General features: G+C 40.6%; 1 protein-coding gene across 1 annotated transcript in view; it reads right to left on the bottom strand.

The window, feature by feature from the left end:
* The window catches only part of LOC138625446 (protein jagged-1b), a 44,642-nt gene that overhangs the window by 14,788 nt on the left and 5,804 nt on the right, over window positions 1-24,050 (bottom strand). The window contains exons 2-3 of the mRNA XM_069706376.1: window positions 22,668-23,003; window positions 5,142-5,199 (exon numbers count right to left, since the gene is read on the bottom strand). Coding sequence (XP_069562477.1) covers window positions 5,142-5,199; window positions 22,668-23,003 — 394 coding nt within the window. The remainder of the gene's footprint in view (window positions 1-5,141; window positions 5,200-22,667; window positions 23,004-24,050) is intronic.

Genomic DNA, 24,050 nt, shown 5'->3' with positions numbered 1-24,050 from the left:
ATCATCACAAAAAAAAAAGATTCCCACTGAGGCTGGAAACAGAGTGAACCAAAACATTGAAGCTGTGAGCTGATAACTGAAAAAAAAAAAATCAGTTGTAAGACTCTATAATGGCCTGTAGAGATGTGAGACTGACAATTTCAGTGGGATGATCACTGTGACGAACCTCTTTAACATTTGCCATTCGATCCCTTATTAATATGAAAATATTGAAAAGTGCAGTTTTGAACTTCTCTGCCATCACGTTGTTCAATATCATTGTTTTGTCTGTTCACACGACAACCACGCCCTGTCAGTTCGTGTTAGATGATAGGCCCTCCCAAAATGAAAAATATATTTGAACTGATCTGCATTATGGTATTGACGTTCTAATATTCAACCATCGGTACAATCACTTGACCAAATAGCATGAATATGGTGAGAAAACTCAAAAACAGTCCTGGTTTGAATACCGATGGAGACAAGGGTCGACTAGGACCAGAGAAAAGGGGGTCGAGGGTCTGCAGAGAAGAGAGGGGACCCGCCACAACACCAGTGAGGACCAGACAAGCCCCGGGGCAACTCCAGGGCAGCACTGCTGCTCCTGACCCCCGGAGGGGATTTCCTCGAGGCGCTGTCATCCCCAACTCATAATCCTCTCTGACAGGGTGTTAACACAAGTACTGAGAACATGTGTGTGGGCACATAAACTGTGTCTGTGTGGCTCAGGGTATATATGTGAACATTTCAGAGATGCTGGTGAGAAGAAAGGGAAAGACTGAATGATAGTAACATAAAAGCCTTGTTGGAAGTAAGTCAGCAGAGAGAGAGAGAGAGAGAGAGAGAGAGAGAGAGAGAGAGAGAGAGTGTGTGTGTGTGTGTGTGTGTGTGTGTGTGTGTGTGTGTGTGTGTGTGTGTGTGTGTGTGTGTGTGTGTGTGTGTGTGTGTGTGTGTGTGTGTGTGTGTGAGAGAGCGAGCGAGAGACAGACAGACAGAGGCAAACAGAGCCAAAGGGGAAGCGAAACAGCTATTAGCACACACACATAACAAACTGCCTGATGGAGAGATGAGATCACTGTGGTTTGACACAAAGGAATGAAAACAGGGATACATACTGACTGGTGTGTGTGTGTGTGTGTGTGTGTGTGTGTGTGTGTGTGTGTGTGTGTGTGTGTGTGTGTGTGTGTGTGTGTGTGTGTGTGTGTGTGTGTGTGTGTGTGTGTGTGTGTGTGTGTGTGTGTGTGTGTGTGTGTGTGTTTAAGAGCACAAGAGGAATGGGAACAGAGCGGACACTGAGCGAACTGCGAGCTCAGCCGTTGCCCAATTCCTCCACAGCCTTGAGGGCCGGGTTTTACAGCCATCATGCCACTGCAGTGCATTGTGGGTTTTTCATTATTTAATGACTCTGGCATGTCAATTGTTAATTTCATCATCACCATTTCTCTGCCAGAAAAGAAGAAGAAATAACTGAATTATCATCCAGCACAGCAGGGAAGGTGTATAAGAGAGTCTGATTTCCGGTGTAATGTGATTAGATGAGATAGCACAATAACCAGCGAGCACAAGTGGAGACTAAGAGGAAGCCTGAGAGAGGAGCTCAAATATTAGATGGCAAAAGCAGCAGGGCTTGTGTCTGCAGGTAGTAAAAACACTTAAAGGTCTTTGGACTCAGGTGATTGTTCCTCACTGCCTGCTGTTAGCTGTGAAGTGTCTGCTTTTGACTGTGGCTGAGAAAACACAGCAGGAGAGACAACACATCCCTTTGACTTTCTGTCTATATCACCTACCAACAAATCAATAGACCAATGGAAGCCGATGGATCAGCCAGATAGTGTTGGTGTCTCACCTGGTTTTGATGTGTGTAGGTTTCACTTGTATTTTCAATTTCATTCTAGTATAAGCTGTCCTAATGTATTTATTCTCACATGGATGAAGCGCTAAATCTGAACATGTGTCTTGAATCTTTTTGGACAAGCTGCTCCGGATTATGAAGCATCTAACTTTCTTTCCAGCGGCGGTGGCAGTTTTGTGGCTGTGAGTGTAACATCAATACAGTTTAAATGTGGATGAGCACAGCAGCAAGTATGCTCTCAAAAATAACCATACAAATATGCAAACAGAGGCAAAAACATAGGGGAAACTAACTGCTGCTATTTTATGATGATTCCTTTATTACAAGTTCAAAGCTCCCTGCAGGGGGGTTAGCCACCAGCAGTGCCAGAGAGCACATGTTTTTCAGAGGGGGTCCTTATTTTGTTAGTGTGCACACGCATATGAAGGGACATCCATATGCGTGATAAACAGTCTTGTTAGTGGTTTCATTCCACTGGTGGTTTAAAGGGCTTCCAAAAGTAAACTCTGCAAATGTTTTATGAGAAACAAATTTGTTCTGCAGTCAAGAAAAATGTGAACGCAATAATTTTGTTTTTGCTCCCATTTTTCATCAGTTGAAACAAAAGATATAAGGCTTCCTCATTAGACAGAAAAGGTTTATTTCTCTGTTTAAAATCTGCGTTAGTGGGCATTTCATCTATGCTAAGAAGATCCATCCACCTGACAGCTGTGGTACATCAAGATGCTGATTAAACAGCATGATTATTGCCTTGGATTGGTCAAAATAAAAAGCCACTCGACAAGGTATCTTAAATCCTGAAGTCCGAGAACATGGCAGATGGTGCAGGAACAGGTTTTAAACAAATCTCTGTATTAGCCACATGCAAGCTGCAATTTGCAACATGAAATCAGTTCACTGCTCAAGGCAAGTATTTCAAATGTAAGATTCAGAACATATACTGAAATGTTCCTGCCACTTTCTCACATCCCTTAACATCTAAAAATATAATTCTCCAATTTCTCCTCACAGCACTAGACAGGCTGACGACCTCCTTTATCCTTTAATAAAACTAAACATGTTCAGTATTCCCTCAGATGTGGAGATGTAGGTGGGTGGTGCTCACTATCTTTTGAAAATTGAAAAAAGAAGTTAATTAATTCTTAAGGATGTTTGCTTCTTCATTTTGACATTCTTTTCTTTTTATTGCCTTAATGTGTGACATGATTATGATGTGCTGATTTGGTGAACTCCACTTTTAATTTTCTGTCATTTATGCTCTTTGTAGTTATCTGAATAATGTTAAATTTATGCATTCAGCTACCAGTTTTTTGGGTACACCGACAGTAGCTAAATCTGATCCGTACAGTCCTGCAATAAATCCCACCATCATGAAGTTATGATGTTTAGTAATTTCTTGTTTTGGACAGGTGATGATGTGGTGCTTTAAATTTGTGCTGTGTTACGCTGATGTGTGTTTCTGTTGCTTGGTTCACTGTATTTATTTCAATTAAAATTGGCTAAATAGCAGAAGCACCTGTCTGTATAATGAAATATGGCTGAACAGCATCACAGATGACATTGTTCAAAATCTGATTCAATCTGACTGGAAACCCGAGGATACTACTCCCGCCAACCTATAGGTGAAACCTGAATGCTCCACAGGTCTGTCAATCAGACACGCCCCCCAAACATACCACTATTTGAGGCATAAATCTCATTAATGATGGGATTATTTTCATATCGACCGCTAGAAAACTAATAAAGAGGAGTGACTTTAGCGTATATGACTTGATGACTTGTGGAAAAAAATTGAGGGACTTTGTATTTCATAAGAGAAGTTGAATGGGAGTCTATGGCGCTGGAGCCTTTTTGGAGCCAACTCCTAGTGGCCCTCGGTAGTATTACAGTTTAAAGCATTTCCGCATTGGCCTCATTTTTCAGACCTGGAAACTACGACCACTTTTATCTACTGTCTATGGCGCTGAAACTCTACAACTGTTACCATTGTTGGAACTACCTCAACGTCATCACACCTGGTCACCCTCACTGGTCGCTGATTGGACTACCCTTCAGAGCAAACCTTCATGCACAGGGTTTCCAGACAATAATCACAGTGAAGACTGAAGCTGTGAGGAATTGTCAGGTGGAGCAAGGCTGGCCATCATATTCCCAATCAAAGCAATTATTTTTGTGAGTAAAATGTCTTCACTTACTGAATAAAATTGAGGCCAACACAATGGAAATAAAACCAACTTTGAACCAAATTGAAATTATCCTGTACCAGACAAAGGTATGCCCGGGCACATTAACTCTAAAGCGGCATTTTCTAAAACAAAACTCAGTGAAGGTCGTACTGTCAGCGCTCGAAGAACATCATATTTTATCACCATTTCCAAGGACTGTTTCATAGGGTACAGTCGTGCTCGGTAATCCTTTCTGATTAGCAGCAGGGTCCGATAAATCCATTCAGACTGTTATAGGATGCCTGTGTTTGGGCTGAGCTAAGCTGCCTAGTGAATGGCTTTAGACCCAATGTAAGGGCTGTCAGGAGCTCAGGTTGAAACGAAAGATAATGCAAACAAGATGTAAGAGCAGTGCCGGAGGGCACAGGGGAGGAGATAAGGAAAAGGAGAGGAAAGACACCGCAGAGAAGAGGAAGGATCTCTGGTGCAGTTACTGAGTTTCTTATTATACCAGCCATCTTTTAGATATGACTGCGGTAACTCTGCTGTCTGAGAGGGAGGTAGAGGATGGGGGGATGAGAGGGAGGACTGTGGCATGACAGGAATGAGGAAGGCATAGGAACATCTGTCTGTGTGTGTGTGTGTGTGTGGGGGGGGGTGCATTTGAGTGTGTGTGTGCGTGTGTGTGTTAGGCTTTTTATAGCATGCAGCTCACATTCTCTGTGATGGAGCTTTCCTCGATTATGAGGAGAAACAACAAGGATACGAGCAGGAAATTAAAGGGTCTGGATAAAAGAGCCTCCAAACTTGTATGATCACAGACATTAAGACACACAGGATATTTTCCACATTGTTTCATCATGTCGAACCACACATTGGGGCTCCACGTAAACAAGCACTCGTGCTGTTTATGAAGTGTTGCTTGTTGAAATCTTACAAAATAACTATTTTCTGAGACTGGAATGAAATAGTCATTGGCAAAAGATCATAATAAACATGTAGAATTTCTTTGAACTTCAAAATAGTGATAGAAAAAAATAATTTATCTGTTTTTTTCTGTTACAGTGTTTCCTGTAATGTTTCCCCCATTTTTACAAGTCTGCACAATTAAAAAGGTTTGCAGGTACACGCAGTTGCAGCATTACCTGAATCGGATGTGTCGTTGTCGTAGTCCAGAACCTCCAACACCAGAGAGAAGGACTTCTGTCAAGAAAACACACAAAAGCATCTAAAACATTTGTTGCAGTTAAGTTTAATACAAAGCAACAACAACAAAAAAATCATGTCTCTTTCTGCCACCCGTGTGGCAAACATGTCATCCATCATAACTGCTGTCGTGAATGCAGTGGACGCTGTACACGTAGAGTACGAGTCACATACAACAATCACATGATCCGCTTTTGTCCAGTTCCCCCAGCATGTTCAGTATTTATTTAATGTTTCTCCACTTCAAGACCTTTGAAAAAGTGTCAAGATTACAACATATAAATATAGTCTTTATAGCCTTTAAATAAAGTTGTTTTTATCGAGAAATTTAAAACTCCGGATGTTCTTTTTAATGAAGTTTTTGGTTGTAAATATCAGCTTGTTAGATATGAATGTGGATCAGTGTATGGATATTTGGTAGCCCTGTGCATGCACTCACTTTTTGTGAACAGGGGCTCCTAATTGAAAGCTTATGAAAACGGAGCTAAACATTTTGTTTTCTCTCAGCTGAAACAGTTGTAGTCTGGCTGTGTCTCTAAGACTTTGAGCTTATAAAATTAATTCCTTTTAAACCCTGTGATAGCCACAAACTCTGCATGACAAATTAAAATGTCTAAATATGTAAAAAATAAAAATAAAAAATAAAAATTCTAGAAAAATGTTGAAAGTGTGTAAATATTTGATTTTCCCTTTGCCACTCATTCTTTCAAATTCGATTTTTGCAGTTTCCTCAAATGGCCAAAGGAAGTCATTCTCACATTTATCTGCAACTACAAATCTTTTCTACACCCACAAACTTAAAGTTTTTGCACAGTTTCTCCACAGTTTTACAAACAGTGATACGGATGCTGAAATGATTTCTGCTCATTATTTCATCGTTTGATTACGTTATAGACCCTTTTTGAACCCCACAGGTGGGGCTTTCTCTACCCATAAGTGTCATACAATGAATATGTCATCTGCTATAATCCTGTATATTTGAAATAAGGTCAGCTAAAATATTTCAAAAATTAAATGGTGAGTTTCTTTCCTTCCTGCAGTGAGAGGGGACATCCCAAAACTCCTGTTAAATGTAATGGATTCACTGCATTGCCCCTCATCATGCTTTATACACTCCAACAAGCCTTTGCCTCCTGTGCTCCAATATACAACTCAAACCTGGATGATGGGGCAGGTTGTTCTGTTTAGAGGACTTGCAGTTCATTTGGCTAAATCTAGATATTTTTTTTATTAAAAAAAGTCATTCTGCTATCCAGCAGTACAGTAGCAGAGGACTTTCGCATATGCTGAACATGTTCAAATGATGACTTTGAGCTTACAAAGATATCACACTCTGGAGAGATAACAGAGGGCAGGTATTTTTTCTTGTGTCCTCCTCTTTTCTGATACATTCAATCATCCTATAGATCAGCAATGAATAATTCAGACCAACACTTTCTCCTGCAACTCTCTGTTTCGCCGTTTTTTTTTTTTTTTTTTTTATCTCTCTGCATTCATCCGTCCCTCCCTCTGTGAAACGCACAAGCGCCTACCATGCAAATTGCTCCACCGTGTACATTGTGGGTAAGGTTCTCCTAGAGGGCTGCATGGATGTGTAGTCACGTCTGTGCTGAGGGAGCCTAAACAGCCAGGAGGAGGACGAGTGGGAGGACAGGGGGAAGGTGATGGGCACAGGAGGTGAGCGAGGTGTGAAGTGAGGGAGAGATGGATTTAGAGGGAGGTTCAGGGCACGAGGTTGGCAGCAGCATTAATGTTAGCTCGAGGCAACATGCAAGGAGCAAGAGAGAAGATGAAGGGTTGCAGTGAAGCTGCAAAACGTTAGTGAAGTGAAAATTGTGTGGCAGAAAACATTGAGTCAGGGATTTGCTTCAATTGGAGGTATCCAGTATGTCTGAATTGCACTAGATGAGCAGTTGGGCGGTAAAAGTGAGCCGAGTGATTGTACAGAACGAGAAAAGGGATGAGTAAGGGGATAGAAAGGAGAAATACGTGGGGAGTATGTGAAGAAAAGAGCAAAGAAATAAAGAGGCAAAATGCAGCTGCGGTGGATTCATTTGTAGGACTCCTGGAGTTTGCCAGATTTTCAGATATGTGGTGGGAAAAGACAACAAAGAGGGCAGATGGGGGGTGAAGCAAAAGGAAGATGAAATACAAGAGAAAAGATGAAAGAAGAAACATGTAGGAAGGGAAGTGGAAGAACTCACACACACAGAAGTCATGGTGCTAATGAGATGTGCTGGGCTGCAGAGGGTTCATTAAGGCTGGCAGATAGCAGGTAACCCACAGTTGGACCAGCTGGAGTCATTAAGCTTTGGCTTAAAACTCTCCCCTGAAGCAATGTTTGGTATTAATAATTTACATCTACAATGTGGGATCTTGCAGCCGACTACAATAACATTTGTTCTGCACAGGATGGAACATGCACTTACATCCTTCTTCTAAGTATCAGTACAATAAATTTCATCAGAAGTAGTTGTTCTGCAGAAAAATGACCCCTTTCATTTGTTTTTATTGGACAGTATAGAGTAGAGTAACAATACTGAGGTAACAATGGGCAAGCAGCATTTACCTCTGCAGCTGCTCGAGGTGGCGCTTTAATCACTTAGTTTGATAATTTAGTCCAGTGTGACACCGGGAGGTCAACCATCCTCCAGTGGGTTTGTCTCTAAAATGTGTTTCTAATTAACTGCTACTAAATATTAATGTGATTTTGTTGGCTCCATTTACTTTAAGTGGTCATATTATTATTTTCTAAGATATTTGGTTCTATATTTTTTTAAATATATTTTCTTACAACCTTCTTGGTTTGTCATTTGCAGGTTAATATGTGTTCAACTTGAATATCCTCTGTGTGTTAAGTCAGCAGCATGCCTGACTTAACAGGAAGATATAACTTTTGTAAAATGATTATTTAAACTGTTCCACACTCTGAATCTGAAATGCTGTGACACTGAAGTACGAGTAAGGCAGGGTAAAACTGATCAACTGATCACCTTAGGTATATTCAAGCAAATACACTTAACTGATTTCCACCACAGTACAGAAGTAATGTCACTACAACATGAAACCAGCAGGACTCTGCTGCAGCAGGTTGGTAAACGTTCAGTGGATGAAATGCTGCTGGAGTTGGAGCATTCTGACAATCATGCCGGTTATGATGAAGTGTCCACTACTGCAAAATGCACACGCAGCATTACCTCACTGTTGTCCTGCTCGCAGACCTCTTAGCCTTATCTTTCCCATCGCCCTCCCTCTTCCCTCATCCTTCCTTCCATCCACTGTGTCCGCCTCTCCCTCTCTCTGCCTGCATCCTCTGACAACTAATATGGCGGCGCTGAGACCTGCGGAAAATCCAGAGCCTTTTCTCCTCACATCCACTGAGTGCACACAGCCAGGTAAGTCATGACATAGTGACTGATGCAGGAAGGGTGTATCTGTGGTAAGCCCTGTTGTTACGGTTATGGTCCTGCATTGCGGCCAGGAAGGGTCAAACTAACCATGGTTACCAAGTTAAAATCACAACAACCGCGTCTGAAAAGATTTAATAAGCCCTTCCTGACAACCTTTCCAAAACATTACCACTCAGATGAACTCCACAGCAATTTGTTTTGAAATAACAAAGTTTGTGATTGTGTGTGACAGACCGAGGCTATTAGAGGCCAGGTCATGCAAAGTGACCTCACAGTCTGTTCATGAAAAAATAACACGCATAGGGAGGAAGATCAAAAAGTAAACAACAAAAACTAGAAGCTGATAAGATCACAATCAGGGATGGAGTGATATTTTAACTTTGTTCTAACACAAACAATATGATAGTGTTATTCGTGCCGTTTGTGGCGATAATGACCAAAGTGCAGCTGGAAATGACATAATGGGGAAAATGTGTCTTTGTGCTTGTACTGTATGTTTGTGTGTGCAGAGAAGAATAGCCCCTCTCAAAACAGTGATAAGAAACATATCTGAAACATCAAGTATTATTTTTGTTTTCTTTGTCTTTACAGTTGACAGTTGAAATTAGATTTTTAGAGACAAGACTGAGACTCTGTATGCTTGTGGCTCTCTGAGGCTACTTCCGCACAGCTTTAAGCCAAGCGCTAATGTCCACATGCTAACATATGTTTCAGGATATCTTAATTTAATATCTTAGCTGCTAACATTTGCTAAGTAGCACCCAAACAAAAGTGCAGCTAATGAGATTGCAATGAGTTTTGCAGGTTTTAGACCATAAATGTCTGTAAGACCTCAGCACTCCATACGTTACTGAAATATTTCAGACTGGACCAAAGTGTTATATTAACACTGCCATCCATAGAGCTAAGCAGCCAGCTGGATAATAAAAAGGCCTCATTAAAAAATCATTATCATGTACTTGCATGTTTCTTTTTTAGTTTTTGATGTGTAAATATAAACTGAAAAATGCATCTTATAGTTTTCAAAGACAAAAAAAAAATAGAAATAGATGATAAAAAATAAGCATCACCTGGCAGGTAAAGCACAGGTGGGCCTAATTACACTAATGATGACTCTGTTCCAGTAGTTAATGACATGTATTATAGACATTTTTAATTAGTTATTTAGTACACCTGCATCTGACACGTCAAAATGTCAATACGCAAGTTTACCTTGAATTCTTTTTCAGGTTGTGTTCGCTCCATTTGTTCCCCCAGTTTACAACCCTTTAGTGCTCATTCTGTTAGAGAACATAAACTTTCACTCTGTAGGTGCAGTGATGCTTTCAACCTGAGATTTGTTTTTTAACTGAACAAGAAAACTCAGTGAAGTGTTTTAACAGGAAAAACTGGGCAGTCGCTCAAAACTGTTAACAGTTTTACAGACTTTGGGACATTATATTTGGATTTTTTTTTTCAGATCCACATAAAATATCAGACACGGACAAGTAATATGTGTCATCAGTGTGCTGAGCAAAACATAGTTGTAGACAGACTCAGCAAGTTTGAGAGAAAATATTTCTAGACAGATATTTGATTTCCTCTCTATCCAACGCACCGAAAGAATGATCAGAATCACTTCTATTTCCGTGTCTCTCCTTCAAAACCACATCCACTCAGTAGCTTTATAGATTGTTTTCTCTGCAACATCAGATCCTGATATCTCTGAGTTTGAGTCAGTGACGTGGCCCCCTGCACAAAAACAACTCATTTTCAGAGACCCGCTCTCTGATTGTTGCCAGTCATCACATGTGCAGGTGGTCTAAGTCTGTGACCGGAGAGGACAGACATGTCCAAAAAAAACAAGACACCATGAAAACAAGAGAATTAGTCTGCATGATGAATTGTCCCTACCCTCTGGCTGCAGGCTGTCTGGTCGTCCGGCCTAGACCCTTCGCCCGCAGCCTCACATCAGTCTAACAGCGGTAAAGCTGAGGATTACAGCGGACTATGCTCATTCAAGCCACTCGGCAGACATTAGTCATTGCATGCCAAATTCTATTAAATGAAGTTTTTAAAAAGTCAAGTTTGTTTTCCATCCTTCAAGCTCCTGCCACTGCCTCTCTCACTGCTCCACTGCAGTTTCTCAGCCTGATCCTTTCCTCTCCATCTCTCCCTCCCACCCTCCCTCCCTCGCTCCCCCCCTTATCGGTGCTCCCTTCATCCCTCCCTCCATCTCTCCCTCTCTCTCTCAGACATGGGCAGGGTAGGATATCCCGACAAAGCCAGGCTGTACAAACACAGCTCTACGACAGGAAGAACTCCCAGCCCTGAGAGAGGAATTTCCCCTCAGAGCTCACACACGAATGCATACATACCACGCACACGCACACGCGCACGCGCACACGCACGCGAGCAGACACCCGCATGCCAGTGTACACGCAATTCAGACTTTGCCAGGCGTCCAATGGCAGCAACCTTTAGTTTTCCACACACACGGCTATTATTTAGCCTGAAATAATTAGAGATTGCAGCAGATAAAATGTGTCATTTATCAATTTAGAAAACAAACAGGATTTTTTTTTTTGCTTTAATCATTCAAAAATATCTGCCATCTACGGAAGCCAGAAACGGACAAAATTAGAATAAAAAACATTTATTTTACAGGTCTGTTTGGAACCAACTTGGTAATGACTCTAAAGTAAATACAGACAGTATTCTGTTCTTTGGCAAATGGTCTGCATTTATGTAGTAGCTTTAAGCTCTTTACAATTTTTGCCATCCATTTACACAAACTCAAACACACAGAGTTTTAGTTTATTGACTGATTGTTGTTCTCACTAGCTGATTCCTGTCTTCTCTTTCATTTTTTTTCTATTTTACACCCACACATTTAATCATTATCTATTCCCCATTTTCATCACATAACATTTCCACTTTTTCAGCACATTTCCAATTTTCCTAATGCATGTATGATGATGAGATGGGAGTGTCCGTGTATGTCCAGAGCACTGATGGAGGGAGATGATGTTTTAAATTAGGTTATAATTTATTCTGTCATCTGATAAAGGCAAAAGATATACCGTTTTTCTCTTTTTTTAAAGTTCAAAGGAAAATTATAGATCTTTATTTTTGTTTTAACTAACACTTTTTTTTAAGTGGCAGTAGTATTAAAATGTTTTTCTCATTTGATATATCTTTATTTCTTTTTCCTGATTTTTGGGCTCCATATCTTGTCAAACAATAGAAATCTTTATATATGTAATCAAGTGTGACACACCCATGCTCGCCTCCTACATCTAACCTCGTAAACATCAAGTAAGGCCTGCATACAAGAATTAAACAAATGCACTTAAGCCTTTATGCACATATGAAACACACGCATGCAAGACAAACTGATAATTGAAAACATTTGCTGAGAAAATTAAATTAACAGTTGTTTTTTACACAACTTTTAATATTCGTAATGCTCATCTGAACATTTGTTGTTCAACCACATCAGAAAGCTCATGTAATTACAGACTCAAACACAAACATGCAAACGGTTGTCATGACAGCACCTGTGCCCGAGCTGGATTGGATGGCTGAAATCTCACCTGCACTATAAAAATTAGCAGTGGAGGTAACCACAGTAACAATGGCATTACTATTCCAGCAGCAAACCTGCAGGTCTACCTAACTGTAAGACAAGTCAATGCAGTAAACGTGACAATCTGGGTTTATGTTATTTCATAACATTAAAATGTAAAGAACACGGCAAAAGGTCACTCCTTTGAAGAGTAAAATAAAATATTATCTGACCACTCAAGCTCCCTAAAGACCCACAATCAAAGAAGCCTCGCGTCACACATGATTATTGTGTTATTGATTGATCGTTGGCTTACAAAAACAAATAAAAAACATTGATCTCTGTGGATCAAGGAGTACTAAGTGCACAAGAGGTGGAAGAGACAAGACGTTAAAGGCTAGTGGCTAATTTGTTAATTTCAAAAGTCTCTGTGGGTATTATCCAGTGCCGACCAGCTCCCTGCCCTCAGGTAGAGAAAACACACACACACACACACACACACACACACACACACACACACACACACACACACACACACACACACACACACACACACACACACACACACACACACACACACACTGCACAAGACGAGGAATTAGACCCCCAGTGTGCAGCCGTCCACCCCACCCAGCTCTCATGACCCCGTCTCTATAATTACAGCTGTCTGTTGTCACATTCTCGACGTCTCCTCTGTTTTTCTTCCATTGTGGATATAATTAGCACCAGACTTTATCTTCCTCTCTGTGCCCTGCACTCACTTTCCATGTGTCCGCCAGCACTGCTGCCACTGCCATCATCTCCACCTCGACACCTCTTCGTCTGTCTTCAGACTCTCTACCCTCCAGCAGACGCAGATCCTGTCATCAACAGCCACACAAGGGTGTAAAAAAAAAATCTCCATTACAAGCAAAAGTCCAGTGCTTCATCTGTAACTGCAGCTGTCAGATGGTGGAATAAAAATCACAGAATTTCTCTTTGAAACGTGGTATTCGAGTAAATGTACTTGCTTTCTCCATCTGCCTGTCCCTCTCAACATCCTCGCCCCCTCACTGTCTGACCATCACATTCCTGCAGGGGTAATTGGCTTAAACCAAACTATGCGGCTACTTCAAACACTGTGGAACAACAGAGGCCTCTTGACACGATGTGCCCTCATCCTCCATGTCACCCTGCCTCATCTTCATCCTGTGCTCCCTCCTCAAACCCCCCCATAACCAGCCCCTGCTGCTTGTGATTGTCTCAACAGTGTGAGTAAGCTCCTATGACACACGCACCTCCACCCAAAACACCAACTTTACCCTTTCGTCTATTAATCTCATCTATTTCTACAGCCTTCCACCCCTCCCTCACATCCCCCATCGCAACCCAGACCGACTGCCCTCATCCCCAACAAAACCCCCTTCTCCTCTCTCACTTCCGCAGGAAATTACCTTGTTAAGCTGCTGGACGCTTCATTTTAAGAGAGCGGTATTATGAGTGAGAAAACAGGACGAGTCTGGGAAGTGTGTGTGTTATTAGTGTGTGTTTCTGTGTGTTTGTTATTCAGATTTCTGAAGTCTTCTTAAACATATCACCCAATTTTTTCAATAAAAAAATTTGAAAAGTGGTTCAAAGTAGGCATATTTGAAAGATTTCAATTCTTTAAGAGATTATTAGAAAAACAGTGATTGGGATTTCTATATGTTTGATGTAACATCTAAATATTTTAATAAATTAAGGAGTAAAAAACAACTAGAAATGACTACATTGAGCGCTAACCTAAATTTACATCTATTTTAATGTATATTATTATCTTATTATATAAGATCAACAGTCATCACATAGTTCATGTGTTGCTACTCATCCAAAGTGGGACCATACAGGTGTTGGATATCAGACCAGAGCTGCAGAGGCCGGATTAAAATTACCACTGGGACTCAGATTTAAAGATTTCACAATATAATGGCTAAAAATGTTTGTTGTTGCTCCTGTTGAGCTTCGGGGACAAACCACAGAGAGCAGAGGAGGATTTATGGCAGCTGTAATGTAACTCTGTCTGCTGTGTGTGATCCACAGGGACGTGATGTGGCTGAACATAACTGGAGGGCAGTGACACTGAAAGCAACGAGCAATTCAAGCGAGACATTGAGTCTGTGTGAGAGAGATGATGGGTGAGAGAAGTCAGAGAAGCAGGTAGGACAGACAGAGAGACAAACAAATCGATGGCACTGAAAGGAAACTACTTTTTGTAATTACAGGCATTTTAAAAATAGTCTACCTGCATTCAGTGACACACAATGACAGGGACACACCGTAATTTCACACTGATCATGTAAATCAAGATTCCTCTGCCTCTTTTCTTCTCTAATAAATAGACTCCCACTTTCCATCCAATTTGCACACAAATGAAATCATTAAAACACCCTTCCCTTGAGACGTTTACCCCCGGGTTATTAACTTATCTCTGAAAAACACAAGCTCCGAATCCTGATGGAATTAGCCTTTTTGAGTTTAGTGTGTGTGTCGCTTGATGGATTCCTGATCTGTGTTTTTGGGGTGTGTCTGTATAGAGAAATGTGTGTGTCCGTGTCTGTGTCTGTGTCTGTGTGTGTCTGTCTGTGTGCGTGTGCGCCTGCAGGTGTGTATGTGCAGACGATGTGCACAACAGTATCGGCATACATGCAGGTATGCAAGGCTGCGTAGGAGAGTCAATTAGGGGACAAAAGAGAGGAGAACACAAACGACAGGTAGAGAAAGAGTGAAAAGGAGACTCGGCAGAAAAAGAAAGCTCCAACTATGCTCCTCTCCTTTCGTTTCCCTTCACTGACTTCCCTCTGCTCGGCTCCCACACAGCAGGAATGCACAGGTTACAACGTGTGTCCTGTTTGATGATACCGAGAGTCCCTTCCATTCAGTTTCAGTGGTGGAAAGTAACTCAGTACATTCCCTCGATTACTGTAAGCTATATGAAAGTTATGTGGTTGTTTAAGTGTTTCCATTTCTGCAACAGAGGGAAATATTGATCTTTTTACTCCACTATGTATCTGACAGCCAGTGAGCTTTGTTAACATAAAGACTACAAATAGGCAAACAGTTAGCCTGGCCAAAGTCCAAAGGCAACATATTTCCCCTCAGGTACCCACTGTATAAAGCTCACTAATTAAAACGGTATACTTTGTTTGTTTAATCTGTACAAAATCAGAAGTCTACAAACAATATTTACATGTCAGATTATTTCTTGGCTGTTCCCATGCAACCAGCGGCATCTCCAGGAAGGCGCATAACATAACTACAACGTCCACTGTTCAACTCCTGACCGGGGAGCTTTGTTCAACAAGTCCTATGACCGAAACAACTATTTAGGTGTTTTTTCCCTTTAATACGACTCACAGGAGAACAACACCAGCAGGAGATGAGACACAGATACACAAAGCAATAATAGTGTGTTAGTTGTCGATGTTAGTCTGAAGAGCTGTTTCTGAATAAACTGCAGCTCCCATTTCCCTTCATACACTTTGCAATGATGATATTCTCAAAATATGACAATAGTAACACACACAAAAGCCATTTTTCACCTCTGTTTGAATTCAACATTGATGAGGGAACATAGATAAAGATAGCAGAATGACAAAGGAACCAATAGAGACTGATGGGTAGAATCGGCACACTTCATAGCAGCTACATGTGAAAATATTTGCATGCCTGCTGCACTTTGCATTTTGCTCTGAGGAAAAAGTGCTTCACACGCACAACTACCTTTTTGTTCTCCGATACTACTTTGTTTTGGATTTTATGAGCTGAAGTTGTTAGATAGGAGAAAGGAGTGATCTGTGGTGCTCTCGACACATCGGATAAATTACGTTTGTGAATCTGAACGTGTCGTTTTAGAAACATTGTCATGATTACTGAGGATATTCTACAGATCTCACTGTGAACATTTATCACAGGCCTTGTACTGTATTTAAAAAAAAATTTTAAGTAGCCTCAACGGATCAAGAAAATGGAGGAGTGAAAAGATTACTGTTAGACTTCATTGTAAAGTTGACAGTGTAAACAGAGTGCGGAGGAATATTTGCAGCAAACGTTGCGATGTAGTGCTGGAGAGCTAAGTATAGACTGCAGTATACTTTGCATTGCATTTTAGTACAACTCTGAGTTGTATTAATTTAAATATAAAAAATTATGGTAATGGACAGATTACATCTATGTCATTTAAAGAATAAAGTAATAATTTTTGTCCATTATTCAATTATTTTAAATTGAAAATATGTAATAAACTCATAAAATATAAAATGGTAATGCTCCAATTTAACAAGTCATGACATGAAAATGTTGCTTATATCTTAATGTCTTAATAATAATATCCTATGGATTTTATTTTTCTGAAATTACTTTGTCTTTGTAGAAGTTTTAATGCAGTAGTTGTATTCGTGAAAGAGTATTTTTGCATTGTGGTATTATCATTTTTACTAAAGTCAAAGGCCTTAGTCATATTTCAGCCACATCTATCTGCAGCTATCATAAAACTGGAGTCACTGTATACAGTGTATACAGAACACTTTATTTTATTTTATTTTCATAACACCTGACACTTTCCATTCATCCCAAACTGTATTTTTTTTTTAAATGTAATTATTGCTCTTATTTTTTTCAAAAATAATTATTTCTATCTATCTTATTTTATGTATACATATTTGTAAATTTGTTCTTATTGTGTGCACCTTTTTGTGTTTCTATGCTGCTGTGATGACTCAATTTCCCCACTGTGGGATTAATAAAGTCTAAGTCTAAATCTAAATCTTAACTGACATGGTAGCTTTTTAAAAGTCACAAACTTAATATCATACAGCAATATCATCAACAGTTTATCTTCGGTCACAGTCGTTCAAACATCAGAACAACCCATGTTATCTGTTAACACACAGACATACACACACAGACACACACACGCACACACACGCACTCATGCGCACACGCGCACACACACACACACACACACACACACACACACACACACACACACACACACACACACACACACACACACACACACACACACACACTTTGCTGAGTCTTTCCCAGGAACATCCAGCTCTGGCCTCCGGCAGTGAACCTGACCATGAAGGAGTTTTGACACTTGACATGAGGATTACAAACGGTTGGGACTTCTCTCCATTCACTTCATCTTAAAAGTATTTCTATGGCACCTATCATATTGTCATTTGTCACAGGTTCTTTTAACAAAGGAGTGAGTCTTAACTAGACCTTGATGAATCAGTACTCAGCAACAAAAGGTCAGGAAATATCAGATTCACTTCCCATACCATCTGCTGAGTGGTGGTTTTACACCATCTCCCTTCATCAGAGAAATCACCAACAGACAGCCGGCTTAAAGAAATGACATTGCAGTTTATGAAGTCTTTGAACTTTTGTGATCTCTGCGGAGGCAGTACAGCTTAAATATCCAAGACCGCTGAGTGTCTGTGACTCTTAACGCTGGAGTCAAAAGGAAGGCACGTCCCTCTGACAATCTCTAAGATCACTGATGACCAGAGGGCAAAGACAAAATCCAGATTTTAACATTAAAACCAGAGAAGGACATGTTACTCCTTCCTCTGCGTTTGTAGTTTTTAAATACAGGATCAATTACCGGCAATTTTTCCATAATGATGAATGTCCACTAAATGCTGTCACATTTGTTTTTAACAATTTAATAAACTTTCCTCACTGAGCCATAAAACTGTTTGCCACTTTGGAAAATACGCTTCTTCGTTTGAATTATGGTGATTGGTGGGTTCACTGTCAGTCAACTGGTCCCTAACGCTATCCCTAATCTTCAACCTACCCTTAACCTTAACCTTAACTTTAACCTCCCACAATGCAACAACCAACCCTCCCGCTGATCCAGTATAACACCAGCCTTTGTAAGACTTTATGCAAGGTTACCTGACTTCCTCCTTTGATCCCGCCATAATTACTAAAGCCGGTTCGGTTGCATTGGAGATTCAGTCAACCCAGTCTGAAGATTTATTACGTGGGTGTTAACAAACGGTGACGGCTATCTAATAGACTGATAACATTCGAATCAAGTGCAATGTCTATGTGCTGTGTATGGAACTGGGTACCTCTAACTCACTCATTACTTATGTTATATCTTGTTTCATCTGTTGACAAAGAGAAATGTGACACCATACATAGCTCTGTAGTGCACGGATTGAGGGTGGTATCGATCTTCTCATCTAGCTCTTAAACAAAAAAAATGTATTTTACAAAAGGTTGAATTATTCTTATTATACGACAAAGAGAGGTTACCCAGGATGAAAACTTTTACAGGTGGTTTAAAAACTGCCTGAAATAAAATGGATTTATAGCTCTAACCAGAATAATCACAGCACAGACTTACAGCCGGCTAACAGAGATGAAGCCATGCAGGCAATCTTGATAACATTATACGCAAAACAAACACGACACAACAAATTACAACTATGCTCACATTCATAAGCAAATACAGACACACACATATGACTGCTGTGGCACATTTCTCCCTGAAGAGATTAGTGGGAGAAAGAGAGAATGAACAAGTGAACAGGGAGCTCACCTTTCCTCATAATGACTGTGCTCACCTGTTCATCCCCTCACCTGGGGCAGGGGATCACTCTCCCTCTCTGCCCCCTCCTCCTCCTCCTCCTCCTCCGCCCCACCACCCTCCGCCTCCCAGAGATGGCCAGATAAAGCCAGCCTTTCAGCCGAAAATGCGCTGAGGTTGCCACAGTGCGTCCCCGCTCTCTCTCCCCTGCAGCCCGGCCCTGAAACTGATCCAGGTAGGCTTTCTGATGGAGAACTTTCTCACACTCATACACCTGCCAATCACACACCTCCCCAGTGTATGGCAGGAGCGAGAAAAAAACACGAGGAAAGTGTCTCACACACATATACACATATACATATATACACACACACACACACACGCACACACACACACACACACACACACACACACACACACACACACACACACACACACACACACACACACACACACACACACACACACACACGAAAGCAAACTACACAGATAAGAGAGGATAATTGGCTCTGGGACACAGTGTCTCACAGGTAATTGGACTGATACTAATCAAGAAGAAACCTAAACCAGTGCTGTGTAACATTCTTGTGTGTGCGTGTGTGCGTGTGTGCGTGTGTACGTGTGTGTACTTATATTACTTATGTAGTGAAGACATAAAGCTGTTTACAGAGTCACAGTGTAGGGACTCTCCCTTTTGGGAACAAGAAAACCAGAAAAAAAATTAATTTTAGAATGAAGACTTGGTTCAACAAATAATGATTATGGTATAGGGAATGTCTAAAGGGATAGCAACATGGCTGTGTGTGTGTGTGTGTGTGTGTGTGTGTGTGTGTGTGTGTGTGTGTGTGTGTGTGTGTGTGTGTGTGTGTGTGTGTGTGTGTGTGTGTGTGTGTGTGTGTGTGTGTGTGTGTGTGTGTGTGTGCGTGCAGATCTGAAGCTTCACCTGGGTTTTGTGCAACATTACAAACATTATTAGAGCCCAATATGATTATGGATCAGAACCATAAGGCCCTCTATTGCCATTTCTGTAATCCTTTCATTATGAGAAACCAGCCGACCGTGCTGTGGGCGGTCAAAGGCATAGAGAAAGGGGGAAAAAGGAAAAGACTGCAGTGAAAGAAACAAACAAACCCTCTAAAATCCTTGTGAAAATTGTGGCTGACTCCTACATGTACTGATTCATTTTGAAGGGATTCTCTCCAGCTATAGCTTTAGTGATAAAAACGCATAAATTGCTGGAGTGAAGTCCAGGAAAGAAGCGACTAATGAGTGCAGACATGTCCAACAGGTATTAGAGTATTTGTTTTACTCTCTGTCTTCTCATTTCAAGAATTTTGAAGCTCAAATTAAACAAAAAGAGAACAAGAAATGAACGGAGATACATAAAGGTCCTGAAACTTATTTTCATTAACAACTGAGAAAATATCCATATTTGAGAAGCAATTAAACAATGATCAAAATACTGTATTTAACAGGTATTTTTCAGTGGATTCACTTGCTAATTATCTGCCTACGTGGGTTCAGTTCTGTTATTACAGTGTGTGTAAATGATAGATGCACAATAAAGTGAAGCAATTATATGTCCAACAATCACTATTTTGTTTGGTGAGGAGGCTTCTACAGATGAAAAACTCTCTTCATCCACACAAACTCGTGTCAGTGTTTTTTTTTTTTGGGGCTTCTTTATGTGGTATCGGGGGAACAAAAACACAGATAGAGGGTGAGACGGAGGGCCGGAGGAGGAAAGAAAAAGGTGGATTGAATAATCAATATCTATCTTGGCTCCACTTGCCTACTTCTAATTGTAGTTTAATTGTTCTGATATTTAATGAGGACACAAGATGGAGCAGCAAGCTGAGCGATGTTAGATCGAGGTGCAGATTGTTCGATACGCCCTGAAGAAAGCTCCCAGAAGACCAGCAGTTGTAACAGAAGAACAGAAAGTTTTGGATGGATGGAGGAGAAGAGGGAGAAGGAAACAAATATATGCAGGAAGGAGACAATGTGACCGATTAAGGGACAAACTACAGCGAAATACAAAAAAAAAGATCCTATAATTTAGTTTATCATCTGTTACTATTCTCATGTATCAGTCCTTCTCCTCTGGTGATCATCTTATGTAGCAGATGATGTTCAGACTCAGAACCAGTGGTTCCCAGGCTTCTGACCTTTTAACACAAAACATATTTTACCTGCCTCAGTGTGGACGTAAGCCGCGTGTGAGCAGTTTGACAAGAGTTAGTTTTTCTTGTTTAATTTGAACAAGCTACATTTCGTGGCACAAGAGTGCTTTGGGCTAAATTTAATCATCAGCATCCTAACATGCTCGCAATGATGAGTTTCACACGCTGATCTTCAGCAGATATAATGTTTACCATTTTCACCATCTTGGTTTAGTGGGTTCTGTCGGAGGTTTCTTCCTGTTCAGAGGGAGTTTTTCTTCCCTCTGTTGGAGGTTTTCTCCCTTAAAGAAGAGTTTTTCCCTCCTAGCTTATGTGGAAATTGTTGAATTGCTGGGATTCTCTGTATAATGCTGTAAAGTTCTGCTGTAAGGACTTTAATGTGTTAAATGCCATGAAATAACCTTTGTTGTGATTAGGAGATATATAAATATAATATAATCGAATTGAATTAAGACGCTAAACATTTACAATTTAGCGCTAAATACGAAACAGCTGAGGCTGAAGGGGAATGACTGTTCCAAATGATGTACTTCCCTCAATAGAACCACATACTACTCTTTCTTAGTACTCTGACTTGTGTATTGCTTGAATTTCAACAGGGTATTGTTGTCTCAAATAACACCGCTGTTCTCCAGTTACCAGAAATAACCGTAACGTGAATGCATTACTTGGCAACATATCTGACGTCTTTCATTATTTTACCTGGAAATAAGGTATTTTTGTGCCCTCTGTTTAACACAGTGATGGCTTCTATCCAACAGCACTATGGTGCTAATTAGTTAAAAAAATAATCACCTGGATGTGGTTTTCAACAACAGCTGCAGCTTCTTCAGCCACTGAAGGTTGAAAATACCTTAGGTTGATGAAAATGTCGTTTCACACTCATTTTGTGGACTGTTTTGAGTGCACCATCCTGGTACTCATGTTTCCACACTTGACAGAGTGAATGCACTCAAAATAGTAAGTGTTAGTACATGATTTGGAACACAGCAAATGTCATTCGTTTTGCACTTGTTTTGGTCATATATTCAAAGTAATGATAAATTGAAAATTTTGATGTGATGATGGTGTCCGATGAAAGTTCACAAGTCACCAAATGTTACCAAAATGAGACATTATTGCATCTTGGCACAATAACGTCCGTTTTGAATATCATGATAATAGTTGATAACATAATTCAGTCCTGACCAAAGCAGTGGACTGAACATTGTTTTCTCTCAGGCCACAATGCCAACAAGCCTAAAATGTTACAAAAATAAACTATTATAGCTAATAGAAGCACGCATTTTTTCCCCTTTGATAATCATTTGACTCCCCAGAATCTGCTCGGGTGAGTCCCGCGTTCAGCTGCCAGGCTGAGAACCACTAATCTAAACAACGGCCTGATACATTCGATGTATCAAACAGATCCTCTGCTTTTTTCTTTTTTTTTTTACATTTTTGTACATTTTCTTTTAAAGTCTATTCAAATTTTGTAAAGTGAACTTGTTTTTCAGGAGAGGAGACCAAGCAGTGACATAAAACTCATCATATTCTGTTGCGTCAATTGTCTTTCCTACATGTAAATATATATTGTGACTGCTGCCAGCAGTGGAAAAAAATAGATGCTCTATTGTAATGACAAATGTGAGTCTGAACTCTGCCAATGAGTGTCATTGTTATTCCACTGCCTCAATTTGAGTGTATTGTTTTGTACTTGAAGCTTAGCCTGTTCCCATGGTAACCATACTGGTAACCACTACTGCCCCTGTACTTACTGGCCAGGCGTATTTGAAGGGAATGACAATGTGTCCATTAGTCCCATCTTCTCCTCCTCCTCCTCCTCCTCCATCGTTTCCTCGGTGGCGGAGCGACTGGGAGTTTCCACCTAGGATCCCTGTGCTGCCCGACCCAAACGTGCAGGCTCCAATTGGGGCGACCCGGGCCTGGTACTCCTTGAGGCAGGCTTGGAAGAAAGTGTCACACTGGTCCCTGGCAGAGCATCGTTGTCCCCCGTTGGCCTGGAGGTCGCAGCAGGCTCCGTTCTGCAGGATACCGTGTGGGTTCTGGAAGTGACGGATCTGAAGCTCGAACATCCCCACTGCACACACAGCCTGAGTCCAGAGGGAGCAGAGAGCAGGGCAGGAAGGAGAGGGTTACTTTAACATATTATCAGTTATTAAACTGGCACAGTTACAGTATGCAAGCACTCATTGCACGTAGAGAATACTTTATTTAAGGTCATTTAAGGTTGTTTGAAAATTCACTACACTCTGCAAAATGTACTCTGTAAAAGCATCATAAAAATTATGCTTCAGTGCTGCAGGGAGGAAAGGTTGCAGGTAATTTCGACTGATTCAAAGTTGTCTCTGGCGTGGGTTGTCGCTTTGAACTTTGTTCAAATCAAGAGCTATTTAAGTTACTTAACAGTGCAGTAGTGGAAACCAATTTATCTTTAAAAAAAACATTACCAAAATGCTTTTGAGGAAGATATTTCAAAGAAGCCTTTTGTGAGATGTAACACTGAGCAATGAAAGCCAGTGGAACAGAAGCTAATTTGAAAGTGGACGGGACTTCGAGTGCCTGAAGGACAGAAACACTCCTGACAAATTTTAACCGCTTAACATTCACCCCTTTTCACTAAAAAATGATAAAAGCGGGACGCATTTTGTTCGTATGACTCTTAAGGTGAAAACAGTGTGCAGCACAAAGTAATTAACGAGTATGTGTAACCTAAATCTTTTCCAAAGTATAGACAACTGCTGCTGCTATTGTTGATTGTTACCGGTACCTTAAGATGGTTTGCATTGTTTGCATCATGAGGTTTTGTGCTTTCAAATGATATAAGTTGACTCAGAAATATGCAGATGCCATTTAAAATACAGTACGTGTTTGACACGACCTGTAGTAATGCAATGGGGTTAAACAATCTGATTAAAGGAACAGTGCAGCATGTTGGGATACACATTTCTTTGCTTTCGATTTCTTTCGATTGCTTTCGAGATTTCAGGAAATCACAAAATTATGAAGTTACAGCAGTCACTTATCTGTAGCCTCATATGTAGTGTGCAGACATAGGAGTGGTATCAATCTTCACATTTAACTCTCGACAAGAAAGCAAATAAGTGTATTTTCCAAAAGTCAAAGTGCCTGACTACCTT

This window comes from Brachyistius frenatus, unplaced genomic scaffold (assembly GCF_029030835.1).
Source record: "Brachyistius frenatus isolate BFR_SWC_R1_liver_20210118 unplaced genomic scaffold, ASM2903083v1 Contig_62, whole genome shotgun sequence".
NCBI classification, from domain to species: domain Eukaryota; kingdom Metazoa; phylum Chordata; class Actinopteri; family Embiotocidae; genus Brachyistius; species Brachyistius frenatus.
The sequence above is the reverse complement of the archived record's forward strand: the minus strand, read 5'-3'. Positions and strand labels throughout refer to the sequence as shown.